This window comes from Bactrocera tryoni, chromosome 4 (assembly GCF_016617805.1).
Source record: "Bactrocera tryoni isolate S06 chromosome 4, CSIRO_BtryS06_freeze2, whole genome shotgun sequence".
Taxonomy (NCBI): domain Eukaryota; kingdom Metazoa; phylum Arthropoda; class Insecta; order Diptera; family Tephritidae; genus Bactrocera; species Bactrocera tryoni.
This window is the reverse complement of record NC_052502.1, coordinates 60,747,073-60,760,458: the sequence shown is the minus strand read 5'-3', so window position 1 is coordinate 60,760,458 and position 13,386 is coordinate 60,747,073. Positions and strand designations below refer to the sequence as shown.

The window sequence follows — 13,386 nt, the reverse complement described above, 5'->3', positions numbered from 1 at the left end:
CTTAGTCGAATTTGAAGCAATTCTAACAATTTTGCGTACTGATTGTTCAGAGAGAGCTTTCTTTTTTCCTTTAAAGTTTTTTCCATATTCTTCTGGATCCTTTAAATATCTATCAACGGTACTGGAGCTGCGCTTTATCTGCTTGGCGATGTTTCGATTGGATAGTCCTTGGGAGTGAAAAAAGTCTACTTTTTCACGTTCTAATAAGCTCCGAATAGTAGCTTTTCCCATTATTACTTTATATGTAGCTCGAAAACAATTTATTTGTTTATTTTAGTACTTTCTCAATAAAAAAACCTGCACTTGTTTACGCAAGACAAAGAAATGTAAAGTGCGTCTATTTCAATGACCAACCGCAAGTGCACGTGATTGCCATAGACATTTCTGGAATCTTCGAATGTACAGTTATTTTTTCGCAAATCAACTATGAGCAAATATTTTTCGGACAAGAAGCGTGATTATAAATATAACAATTTATTAAAAAAAACGTTGGTGCGTCTAACCTAAGACTAGCAGTGTATATAAAAATAAAATACTAACAATTCTAGTCTAATTAATTAGGAGAAATACAATTTGCTGCTACTGTTGTCTTACTAGGTCGGAAGGCTTCTTGCGTTTCCACCGGATTTCTCGAGCAGCAGTTTCGAAGAGTCTGGAGGCTTCCTCATTAATAGCCCTGACAGACGAGCAAAATTAATGCGCCTTAAGCAACGCTAATGCGCATTGCTATTTTATGGTGACAGACGGCAGACTTGTGCATTTAGACAGCTGATAGTGAAATTTGTTTATTTATTAAAAAAAAAAAAGTGAAATAAAAGTGTGCGAAAAAGTTAAGAATTTTGGAAAAATGGATAACAAACTGTGCGTTGTTTATTTTCTGCCATCTAAAAATATTAAAATTTGTTTTTGTTAATATACTTGCACATAATTTAATTAGTAATATAAAAACTGTTTACCTCTGAAGCTGTAAACACAAACAAGGTGGCAGATTTCAAGCGACATCTGTCAAAAATAGCAGAAACTTTTGTGCTTTACTAACTTGCATTAACATGGGTCAAATGCGCAAGTAAATGTAAATTAAGCCCGCTAATGCATATTAGCGCTCTCGTCTGTCAGGGCTATAACGTGCTGTCTAAGCCTCAGTTTGTGAGACTTTGGAGAATTCGTTTACCACTGAATTCACACCTAGATCACGGTGCAGGTCAGCAGGACTAGCGTACCAAAGAGCTAAAGTCCTTAGTACCTTACTTTAAAAGCGTTGAATGCCGACGATACAGCTTTGACTAGAGCAACCCCATAGTTGGGCTACGTAGGCTCAAACTGGCTTTAGAACTTGATTCTATATTAACAGTTTGTTTTGAATTGATAGAGTGGATGTGCTGCCAACTAGGTGGTAAAGTTTAGCAAATTTGATATCAAGCTCACTCCTTTTTTTTGACATGCTCTTTCCACCGTAGTGTATCATCTAAAGTGATACCTAGGTACTTGGCACTGTTATGATGTGATATAGGAATATTATTTATATAAATCGAACGATAGTCGACTTTTTCAAGGCAAAGTCGCGTGAATTTATTTGGTGTCGTTTAATTTGATGCGCCACTTAGTAATAGCGTTGACTGCTGTCTGTACTCGTCGAGTAGATACTGAAGTTGACTCTCCAGTTGCTAACAAAGTTGTGTCATCGCTGTCGCTGTCATATATGAAAGTCAGATGGGAGGTCACTGGTAAAAAGCAAATAAAGCATTGGCCCCAACACGCTTGACTGGCGAACACCCGCTTCTATCGGTTGTAAATTTGAGTTTTTTAAGTAGGAAGCATTTATTTCGCAATATTGTTTGGGTAGCATGTATTTCAATTTGAGCAGCAGACCCGAATGTCAACTTTGTTAAAAGCTTGAGGCGTGTTCAAGAAGGCGGCCGTACAAACGTTCTTTTTATCAATTGTATTTTCAACGAAAATACCAATTCGGTGTACCTGGTCAATGAATGAATGAACTGCTAAATGGTGGTCACGGAAGCCAAATTGATGCGTTGGTATGAGGTGTTTATGAGCGATTATTGATTTGAGCATATTTATGAGTACATTCTCAAAGATTTTAGATAAAGCTGGCAGCAGCGAAATTGGTCTATATGATTTAACATCGTGTACTGGTTTACCTGGCTTAGGTATCATTATGACATTAGATACTTTCCAAAACGGTATAACGTATCTTAGGCATAATGTAGTGTTTATAATGTTTACAAGTTTTTTTTATATAATTCTTTGGTAAATTGCATAATATTTCTCCGGTTATTAAATCGTACCCAGGTGCTTTTTTGAGTCTTGTGTTCCTGATAAGATTTTTAATTTCTTTAATAGTAACATGAGAAATGCTGATGTGTGGATCCAACCAACCACGTTTATCTCATATCCATCGATAGGCGTAAATGTGTTTCTCAAATGATTTGCAAACACGGCAGCATGTAGTTTCATTTAGTTTTAATGGTACGACATGTTTCATTTGTTTATTAATATTTCTTGCAGCTTTCCAGAGTGAATAGTGAGTGGATTTAGTAGTTTAGTCAGATAAGCTTTGAAGAAAAAATTTTTAAACTGTTTAATTTGTGTTCTTAGTTTCGCTGTACATTTATTAAGCTTAGTTTTGAGAGCAGAGCACCTAGTTTGCTGCCATCCCCGTGTTGTTGTTGTTTTAACGGTTTATCAGTCTCCGTTAGGATGGTAAGGGTTATCTATGTTGTCATCGACGGCATCTAACGGGAGGCCCAGGGAACGTGCTGTTTCGAGGGGGTCGGACCAAAGGGAAAGGGTGTTAGATGGGTGGGGTTGTTAGAGCATGCAAAGAGGTGGTCAGTGTCATGCGGAGACTCGTTGCATGCAGGACATACGTTGGGTATGTTCTGGATAGGTAGGAGTTTAACCTGCTATAATATCCAGAACGAAGCTACGCTAAAGTCACTCGCGTTTCTCGCGGCAACTCCAGCTCTTCGTCTACGATGGGTGGTGGTTTGACTCCAAGAACGCCATTCACGGGAAGGGAGTCGGTGAAGGTGTTAATGGCTCCACCGTGATTGGCGGTCAGTACCTGTCGGAAATCAGTTGCGTCCGAAGTCCGGGTGGCGTACTGTACGACGTCGTCGACGTAATCTAGGAAGGACCTTTTGATGCTCCGAGGAGGCGGTTTCTCTCCAAGCAGATGGCTGCAAGGATGATTTCTGCGAAAACATCCCAGCAGGAACTGCTTGGAGAGAAGTTCATTATGCTCCTTAACCGGGAGCATAAGCGCCTCTCTGTGTAGGTGTTCGATAGGAGACATCCCCGTCGTGGTCCGGAGTGCAGTATTCTGGCAGGTCTGGAGTTTCCTCATCTGCGTATCACTGCATCCAGGCGACCATATACATAGGTGTTGCGTAGTTGAGGACCGGCTGGCCGATTGCCTTGTATGTTGCCAGCAACGTTTCTTTGTCTTTTCCCCATGTACTGCCGGCTAGCGACTTGAGGATTTTGTTGCGGCTCTGTACCTTGGCAATAATCGCGATCGTATGGGGAGTGAAGGAGCATAGACTATCGCAAGTTACACCTCAAATATTAGGGTTATTTACAGTCGGAATTTTAACGCCATCGACTTCAATATTAACCTCAAGTCTCTACTCTTTCGTCCAGTTCGTAAAAATGGTCGCTGTGTTTATTTGGTGGGGGAAAGTGTGAGGTTCCGTGCAGTGAGAAAACGAGAAAGGTCGGTGATGTAGTTGTTTACTTTTTAACACACTGTACGTTAATATCGTACAATCATCTGAGTACGAGGTTATGGAAACCTCCTCTGGTGGCTGCGGGAATTTCGATATGTAAAAATTAAAAAGTAGCGGGGAGAGGACACCACCCTGCAGAACCCCCTGTTTAATTCTTCTCAGTTTGGATGTTTCACCTCGAAATAGTACGGATGATTGAAGCTTTTGACAAGTCCAACGCTACGAGGTCCGAACTATCTGTGGTTGAGGTCACGAACTATCTGAGCGTTTATGACGCTAAGTGCAGTGGTGGTGCTGTGCACTTTTCGGAATCCATGCTGGTGGCTGGCTAGGCTCAGGTGGTGAGTGAAGGTCGGGAGTAGCAAGACCTCAAGTGTCTTCACTACTGGGGAGAGGAGAGTTATCGGTCGATAAGATTCCTCTTTGTTGGCGGGTTTCCCAGGTTTCAGTAGTGGAACCACTCTTCCGACTTTTCTTGATGAGATAGCCTACTCCCGTCGGGCCTAGATGCTTTAGCATTAGCATGTTGATTCCATCAGGGCCAATGGATTTGGAAGATTTTGCTTTGTTGATGACACCCTGAACCTCCTCATCGGTGAAAGTAAGTGGCGCGCGCAGTGGTTTGGCATTTCGCGCAGCCGTTGGTTAACACACCTCTTGGTTTTGTCTACCGAAGGGTGCAGTGTAAACTGCCGGCTAAAGTAGCTCGCGCACTTCTTCAGGTCCGAAGAGGCATGACCATTGAATTGAACCTCAACTCGGTCGTCGTGTCTCTTCGGACCACCGCTAGCAGTGGTAATATCGGGCGAGCTATTGCAGGTGCCCATGACTCTGGTGGGGGCTTCGTCATTCATTGTGCAGAATGTCGAATCTCAATCTGTTCCGCCAGCTCCATCCCCCTATGATCATTTGACAGGCAGAAATGCCAAAGATCGTGGTGCGCGTTAAAGTCGCCTAGTACCAAACGGTTTTCACTACGAAGAAGCGCTCCTATATTCGGCTGATATCCTGTAGGGCAACATGTAACTGGGGGGATGTATGTATTAAATATTTCGAGCTCGGCATCGCCTGACCGGATAGCTATACCCTGACATTATAGGATAGTATCCCTGCGGTCGATGTCCTCATCGATTAGACGATACTGCACGGTGTTGTGCAATATGAAGGCTAGGCCACCACCATTATCTCGCTCGCGATCTTTACGAATTACGTTGAAACCTCCACAACTCAGAGTTACGTGGCCCCATGTTGCTTGCGCAATACTACGACACCAGCCTCTACGGCTGTGCAATCTGCACATTGTTCGCGCGCTGCGCCGCCGTTCACCCTGAGTGGCCAACAGAGGACTTCCACAGGCCCCAGGAGCTCACACAGGCAACATAGCTCCCACTTACTTAGGTGGACAATACAGAGCAATAAGATACAAATGGTGATTGTGCATTTTTACTGAAAATGTTGTAGCTTTAATTTCTTCGCCTTAATCTGATCTTCCTCGCAGTGTTCAATATTGCTTTTGATTAATATAGCGCTGCCTCCTCGTGCTGAGTTTGTCGGGTGTGGTATGTAATAAAATTCATAATTATACCCTAAACAGGGTATATTAAGTATATCACGAAGTTTGTAATACTCCGAAGGAAGCGTCGGAGACACTATTAAGTATATATGTATATAAATGATCAGTATGTTGAGCTGAGTCGATTTCCGTCCGTCTGTCAGTCTGTCTGTATATGTACGAACTAGTCCCTCATAAACGTCATTTTCTCTTCAAGATGCTGTTAATTTGTCGGAACTGCCGATATCGGACCACTATAACATATAGCTGCCATACAAACAGAACGATCGGAATCAAGTTCTTGTATGGAAAACTTTCACATTTGCCATGTATCTTCACAAAAGTTGGCACAGGTTATTTTCTAAGATAATAACGTAATATACGAAGAAATTGTTCAGATCGGCTTACCATAGCATATATCTGCTATACTAACTGAACGATCGGAATCTAGGTATGGAAAACTTTTGCATTTGACAAGATATATTCACGAAATTTGGTATGGAATATTTTCTAAGGCAACAATGTAATCCCCGAAGAAATTGTTCAGATCGGTTAACTATAGCATATACAAACTGAATGACCGGAATCAAATGCTTGCATGTGAAACTTCCTCATTTGACGATATATCTTCACGAAATTCGGTATGAGTTATTGTTCTAATGTAATGTTATTGTTGTAATGTAATATCGGAACAAATAGTTCAGATCGGCTCACTATAGCATATAGTTGCCATACAAACCGAACGATCGGAATTAAGGGAAACTTTCGCGATTTGACATGGTAGAATAACTTTTAATTCATTTTTACTTTTGGAAATACCATTAGCGTTCCATAGCATTATTCTCAAAGAGTAACTGCTTATCAATTTTTTTACTAATCTACTTTTTTTTGACCGCCTTTGTATCTAAAACCTTTCAAAAATTTGAAATTTTAACAACATACGTTATCTTTTAGGATACTTCTAAATAAAATACATACTTCAAAAACCGTAGTTACGTATTTCGGTATCAAAGTTTTGAAAAATGATACTCCGATTTTTAGTTGCAAAGTTTTACTATTTCGATATTTTCATTGATGCTTTATTTTTGTGGGATCGCCCATTGAACGAAACGTACTTGTTAATTAAATTACTTGTTTTGCTATTTCAAAGTTTATAGGTTTTCTTGTTACGCGCGCAGTGACAGTGCTTATGTCCCACAATCGGTCATCCTGCGCTTTAATTCTACCCGAATGAAGAAATCCATTTTTTCATGAATTCCGCAACGGTGGTAGTACGTCAGGGTCGTTCGTGGTCTCCAACTTTCGCTGCTTAATGATCTTGTACGGTTCACGATATTTTGGTTGCAGCTTCAGCCCAGATCCATACTGTGTACGTTTAAATTGCTACCAATTGTTAATATTGTATTCAATTTCAGCTTTGCGGCAAGCATTAAAAGTTTTTCGATTTTCCTCTTTTAGTCGAGCTACGTTCTCTTTCCATTGAAGGCGGCTTTTCTCACGCTCTGAATCGATGAATCGATCTTCTGTAGCCAGGTTATTTAAAAGCTCTTGCAGATTCGGCATTTCAGGCACTGGCATTTCTAATCCAGTTAATAATATCTTAAACGGCGATAACGAGGTGGTGTGTAATTTATCGTCTGTTGTACGCGTTCTACTTGCTTATACCAAACACCTATACTTTCGGTGCATAATTTCGATATCATAGGTCATGATTTTGTATACTCGCTCAACATGTCCGTCCCCCCTTGAAATACCCGTGGCAATTGCCCTTCCTTTTTTCCTACTTTATTTTCGTTCACCAAACATTCGTTACAGCTTTCTACTACGCGAGATGCTTATCTGTGTGGCATACCCACCTCTCGTATACTGGCTCTTCGTCTTTCAATATAATTTTCATCTCCAAAGGTAATTTCACTTTCTTCATTGGTCGATACTCCCTTATAAACTTATTTATCTTCACTACATGTGTAATACTGATATGCTTAAAATCGTTGTGTGGTGTTTCATTTATACTAGAAGCCAGATAAATATCTCCAAATTCTCCGATCAACTCACCGATACGATTCTTATTTTGTTCCATACTGGTCTCATTAACGGCCACTCCGTCTATATCGACATTTCCGTATAACGACTTTGATGCCTCGCCACACTTCATGGTGTCAGCCCGTTGGGCTCGCTAATGTACCCATGGTTACTAATTCGCTGCTGCCTATGTCAACTAAACTTTTTCTTTCCTTACTTAATTCAATATCAGACCGTAGCTTTGACAAAGCATCATTCCAAATCAAATACATGTCGGAACCAGTATCGATTCATGCTGACATCGTTTGCGGCATCATACAATATTAGGTGCCGTAAGAATCAAATCTTTAAATAGTAAACGGACAATATTAGTCTTCACGCAAATCTTCACTCTACAGTTTACGTCGATTTCTCAATGTCCGATGTACATCAATTGCCGAAACGATGGTACCGAACTTGCCCTTCAATGCTGATTTTAGCGAACTCCAGTTACAAATTAATGTTTGACTTCGAACATACATCTTTGCCGTGTCCTTTATATATTATATATGAAATAGCTTATCTTTTTGTTAATAGTATATTTTGCGTTATTAGTGCTAGTGCAGATTTTTAGTTATAACCTGTTACAATCGATGTATTCACACTACCGTCGTCATCGGTCTCATCATCGCTTACATTCAGGCCGAAGTGTTCCAGCAATCTGTCCTGCAATACGGCTTTCCGCCCACCAACTCCTAACCCCAAATATTCCCTAAGTCCGTCCACTGTCAATGCTAAAGTCTGTTCACGGTCCATTGTTTTACAACGCTCTTACAAATTCAATGTCAATACAAAAAACTATTAAATATTCTTCTTCTTATTAATTGGCGTAGACACCGCTTACGCGATTATAGCCGAGTTAACAACAGCGCGCCAGTCGTTTCTTCTTTTCGCAATGTGGAGCCAATTGGAGATTCCAAGCGAAGCTAGGTCCTTCTCCCCCTGGTCTTTCCAACGGAGTGGAGGTCTTCCCTTCTTCTGCTTCCCCGGCGGGTACTGCGTCGAACACTTTCAGAGCTGGAGTGTTTTCGTCCATTCGGACAACATGACCTAGCCAGTGTAGCCGCTGTCTTTTAATTCGCTGAACTATGTCAATGTCGTCGTATATCTCGTACAGCTCATCGTTACATCGAATGCAATATTCGCCGTGGCCAATGCGCACAGGGCCATAAATCTTTCGCAGAACCTCTCTCGAAAACTCGTAACGTCGATTATTAAATATTATAATGCAAAAATTGCAAAATTTTAATTTTATATACGTTTATTAAAGACAAAATTTAGAAAACTCTTTTGAAATATTTCAAGACGAATGTGATTACAAAATAAACTAAAAGTCGATGGAATTATATTAGCATATAATGAATATAAAGTTATGCGGCCTTATTTTCTTTGCCTCAATTGTACCGTCTAAAATTATGTAACAATTGTCTTTTTTTTGGTTACCGCAACTGTACTATAATAAGATTTTGAGCATCATAGCGGAATCACTTATATATAACTTATGTGCTAAATAAATATCGCTAGGTGCGACGCCTGTTACTCGCGTTCTTACTGCTACTCTACGCTTTGCTGCTACAGTGACTGTTTTCACCGGTTGCTTTGCTTTATAAAAATTTTATAGAAAAGAAGACTTTTTGATGCACGTTTTTATAAATCTATTTTACTGAAGAGTTTTTTATACTCTTGCAAACAGTTGCTAGAGAATTATATATGTATATATAAGGATAACGAGAAAAGTTGAATCCGGTAGGAATGTCTGTCCGTGCATGTTGTAACTTGAGTAAAAATTGAGATATCTCGATGAAACTTGGTATGTGGGTTCCTTAGTACAAAAAAATGTCGAGTTCGTAGATGGGCGTAATCGGAGGATAACCCCGCTCACTCCCCATATAACGGTACTGTTAAAAACTACTAAAAGCGCGATAAATCAATAAATAAATACGCCAGTGCCAAAGCCTTATGAGAGCCAGTGTGAAAATTGGACCATGGTCGTGGCGCCGCCAAAATTGAAATGAAATGAAATTCCATATCTCGGGACCCGACAGACCGATTTCGACAAAATTAAGTGCGTGGTATTCTTATTATATTATGTCACATTGTGTAAATGGACGAAATCGGACAACAACCACGCCTACTTCCCTTATAACACAATTTTAATTTTCTCTTGATTCGTTCAGTTTCCAGTACACAAATCAAGAAGCAATTAATATAACGGGAAAAAACTTTGCACGATTAACGTATTTAGTGTGTGCCACCTTCTGACCAAAAATTGTTCAAATCCAATAAAACTGTTCAAGCCCCTAGGTACCGAATTTTTAGACCCCGGTAATTATAGTTGACTTGTGATCGAAAATTTCAGTGATAGTGTGATATATAGAACTAAAATTAAAGGATATTACTTCTCTTATAATGGTATGTCTGTAATGTCAAAAAAAATCGGACTTTCCCTTAGCCCCCATATACTCAATATACTATAAAGATTTTCGAACTTCCAGGTGACTTTGTACCGCATATATCGACCAATATGTGAGTTATCCCAATGAAAATAAGATAGCGTATTTTACTCATAACAGTGTATCTATGTGCCTAAACTAGATAAATTTGAGCGAAGACTTGGACTAACCCCTATATATAATAACTAATATCAAGATTTCCAAACATCCGGCTATACTACTCTACTCTATATGATTAGTTTTACACCTTAAAGTATTTCCCTGGCTTTGATTCTTGCAAGAGTATAAAACGTTCGGTTGTATCCGAATTTAGCCCTTCCTTACTTGTTTTTTTTTTTACGTTTATTTACGTTTCCTTCAAAAAAGTCTTTAATTAGTTTACTTCACACACACTGCGCACTTTCCTTTCCAGATTTAAATTGGCAAATTTTGTTAAAATATGTTTTCTCTAAGTTTTTCGCGGGGATACCATAACTGTTATGGGATGTTAATTAAATTAATTGTTTTATTATTTCAAAGTTTATAGGCTTTCTTGTTACAATTAATCCGTTCGCTTAAATAAGTGCGTGGCGCGAGTTAATACTTTAAGCTTTAACCACAACCTTATGTTTCAGTAAACATTAAAGAAAAATCATCAAAACAACTTTATCTTAGAACAATAGAAGCGCACTATCAGTACAACAAACAATAACAACCCAAATAGTTATTTACTAGTAAACAACCAGCATCTCAATAGTATGAGCAACGATAAGCATAGCCTATGTAAGCAACTGGAACAATAGCCTCGAGGCCACTATCATTATCGACTGCCGAGTAACAAGTTAGCACTTGTAACACTTGTACAGTTAAAGTGTAATATATTCAATATTGAAGTACATGTGTATACGGTGAAATATTATACAAATAAAGGATCAGTCAGAACCAATCTCATTGGCTGACTTAAAATTATATATTTATTTTATTCCTAACGAGTAAATAAATTAACTCGCGCAATTACTGTTTGAAGACTGCGTACGTCATTAGTAAGTGTGTCTACTACTACGTTTTGTCTTGTCATCGCTTCCCACATTTATACATTACATTATACATTATACAAAACTAAATAAAAAGTGGGCTTCTTTCTTTTCACAGTAATGGCTACTAGTTTTCCCAGGGGTTGTACCAAATTTAAAGTTTTTTTTTAGTGTGGTTTTATTCGCTTAGATATCTCAATAATATCGTGCAAATAAGAAGAGGAACTTATCCTATCGAACTAATTCAAATTATAATTTTGTATACTCAGATTCAAAGCGCTATAAAACGGTATACTCGGGTTTTTCTTAAAATTTTTACAAATAATTTTGACAGTTTTAGGATAAATTTCTGACTTTCTTGATTTATAATAAAAAAATATATGTATATAAATATACATATATGTAAGTATAAAATGAAATATCTTTTACTAAAAATTATTTAGTCATAATAATCAAAGATATGTGCAAAATAAAATATTTTCTAGTAATCGAGGCAGTATACTATATATGTATGTATATATAAAGATTACAATAATTTTTTCAGAATAGATAAATTGGAGAGAAGTGTAAATGAATCGCTTGATTTCACGACTGTGCTGAATCACCTACAAGGATCGGTAGAATATTTAGAGATGCAAAAACGAATTACTGACAATATAGTTTCCCGCAGATCTTACATGGCTGATGCTAGCATTGATAACTCTGGTAAGTAATATGATTTTTTAGCTTCATAAAAAGCAATGTTATTTTTGTCACGTCGTTTGCCGCACATAAGGAATTGCGTAACGACTTGAGAAAGCTGAAAACCTTCAAAACAAAGAACTTTTTTTATGTCAGCAGTTATTATTTTGTAAGCACATAGCCTAATTATTGTGAAATTAACCCGTTATGGGAACTTATTATTGTTCAAATTGTAAAGCTAATAAAGGAGCAATGTCATATTAGGAACGCAGATGTTAGCTTCAATCTCAACGGCCAACTTTCTTAGATGATAATATAGTATAATGAAATCTTAAAAGGTTACCTCAGCGAGTTTCCAGAACTTAGTCAATTGACGCGAATTTAAAACACATTTTTTGAGTTATTCATTAAAACGCCTCGTAAAAGCAGAAATATAAAAGATATATGAAGACATTTCGCACTTCGTAAAAATAAAACATGTAGTATAGCATAGTATCCAGCTCTCAAGAAATGTGAAAACTTCATACAAAAAAACGCTTAAGAAACGGTCAAGAAAATTTCCTGCAATTTCTATGCAATTTTTTCCTGCGGTAAATTTTCTTGTGCTAGTATGCAGCTCTAAAGAAATCTAGTATTAATTTGTAATAAATTTTTTCAATAAAATGCGTATTTGGCAATCCTGGTTTTGCGAAGTTTAATCAAGAATTGTTTCTTGAAGGAAATTCAAAGTAATCACTCGTCATCCTAAATAAGTTGAAATCAATATTATGAAGTATAGTTACTTTTGAAATGTTGTATAAAACGACAATCCTTAAATCGCAATGGAAATGTTATTACACACATACATACATATTACACACAAAGTTTATTTTCTTTATTTACTCTCTCTTGCTCTTCTAATGTGAATCATTCATAATGCGTAACCAGCTGTCAAAATTACTTGAAGAAATATTGTACTTTTTTTGAGCAATTACTTACGAGCTGGATACGGACCATATGTATGTATCTATTTAAATGAATCGTGGTGTAGTTTGTATTCTACTAATCCAAGACTTTATGAGTTGTATTTATGAACTCGTTTTACTATCCTACGTTCATATTTATTTGTTTGTAAATTTATATTATTTAACGCTTAATTTATAAATTATAAAAAATTTTGCATATTTTTTTTATTTCAGCTCGTCTCTCCAATATCGAGTGGGCTAAACAGTATGAAAACAGACAAAAGGAGCTTTCGTTATACGTTTTTATCATCGAACAAACTTTGTATTTATTGTGGTTACACTTGGACTTTTACGTGAGATCGACTGCTAGTGCAACTGGACAGGGTTTAGCACTTACCATTGAAGGTAATGATAACACATAATAATATACTATATATATTTTCTCTCTAACTTGAATTTTTCAAAAGTAGATCGCAACAAGAAAAATGATAACTTCAGTAGCTAAAATACCCTTCACAAATAAAAAGTTTCAGAATTTGATTTTGACCGTTCTGTTTGTATGGCACCTATTTGATATAATGGTTCGAACTGGAAAATTTATTCGAAGATTGAAATGTTTCTTTAGATAAAATTTTTTGAAGATATCTTGTCAAATAAAAACAGTTTTCCATACCGGAACTTTACTTTGATCGTTCGGTTCGTATGCAAAATTTCAGCACAATATTCAAAAACAATTCGCGATACAGACAAACGGACATGGCTAAATCAATTCAGCTCATCACACTGATCATTTATATAATGGGTTTTCAAAAAAGACTTGCGGTATTTTTATTGATTTTTTTTTTTATTGAAATTGAAATGAGTTTTTGATGACTCATGCCCATCTCTTGACCGATGCTACGGCTGCTACTATGCCGGTCTCTTTCGACCAATTCA

The 13,386-nt window shown here is 37.6% G+C and overlaps 1 protein-coding gene across 3 annotated transcripts in view; it reads left to right on the top strand.

Annotated features, from left to right (window-relative positions):
• Positions 1–13,386, top strand: part of LOC120775430 (nuclear pore complex protein Nup205) — a 31,429-nt gene that overhangs the window by 17,106 nt on the left and 937 nt on the right. The window contains exons 15-16 of one of the 3 annotated variants that reach the window (XM_040105614.1): positions 11,370–11,530; positions 12,685–12,855. In XM_040105614.1, the coding sequence (XP_039961548.1) occupies positions 11,370–11,530; positions 12,685–12,855 (332 nt within the window). Of the gene's footprint in view, positions 1–11,350; positions 11,531–12,684; positions 12,856–13,386 lie in introns of those variants that run through there. The other 2 variants (XM_040105616.1, XM_040105615.1) reach the window with 2 other exon arrangements.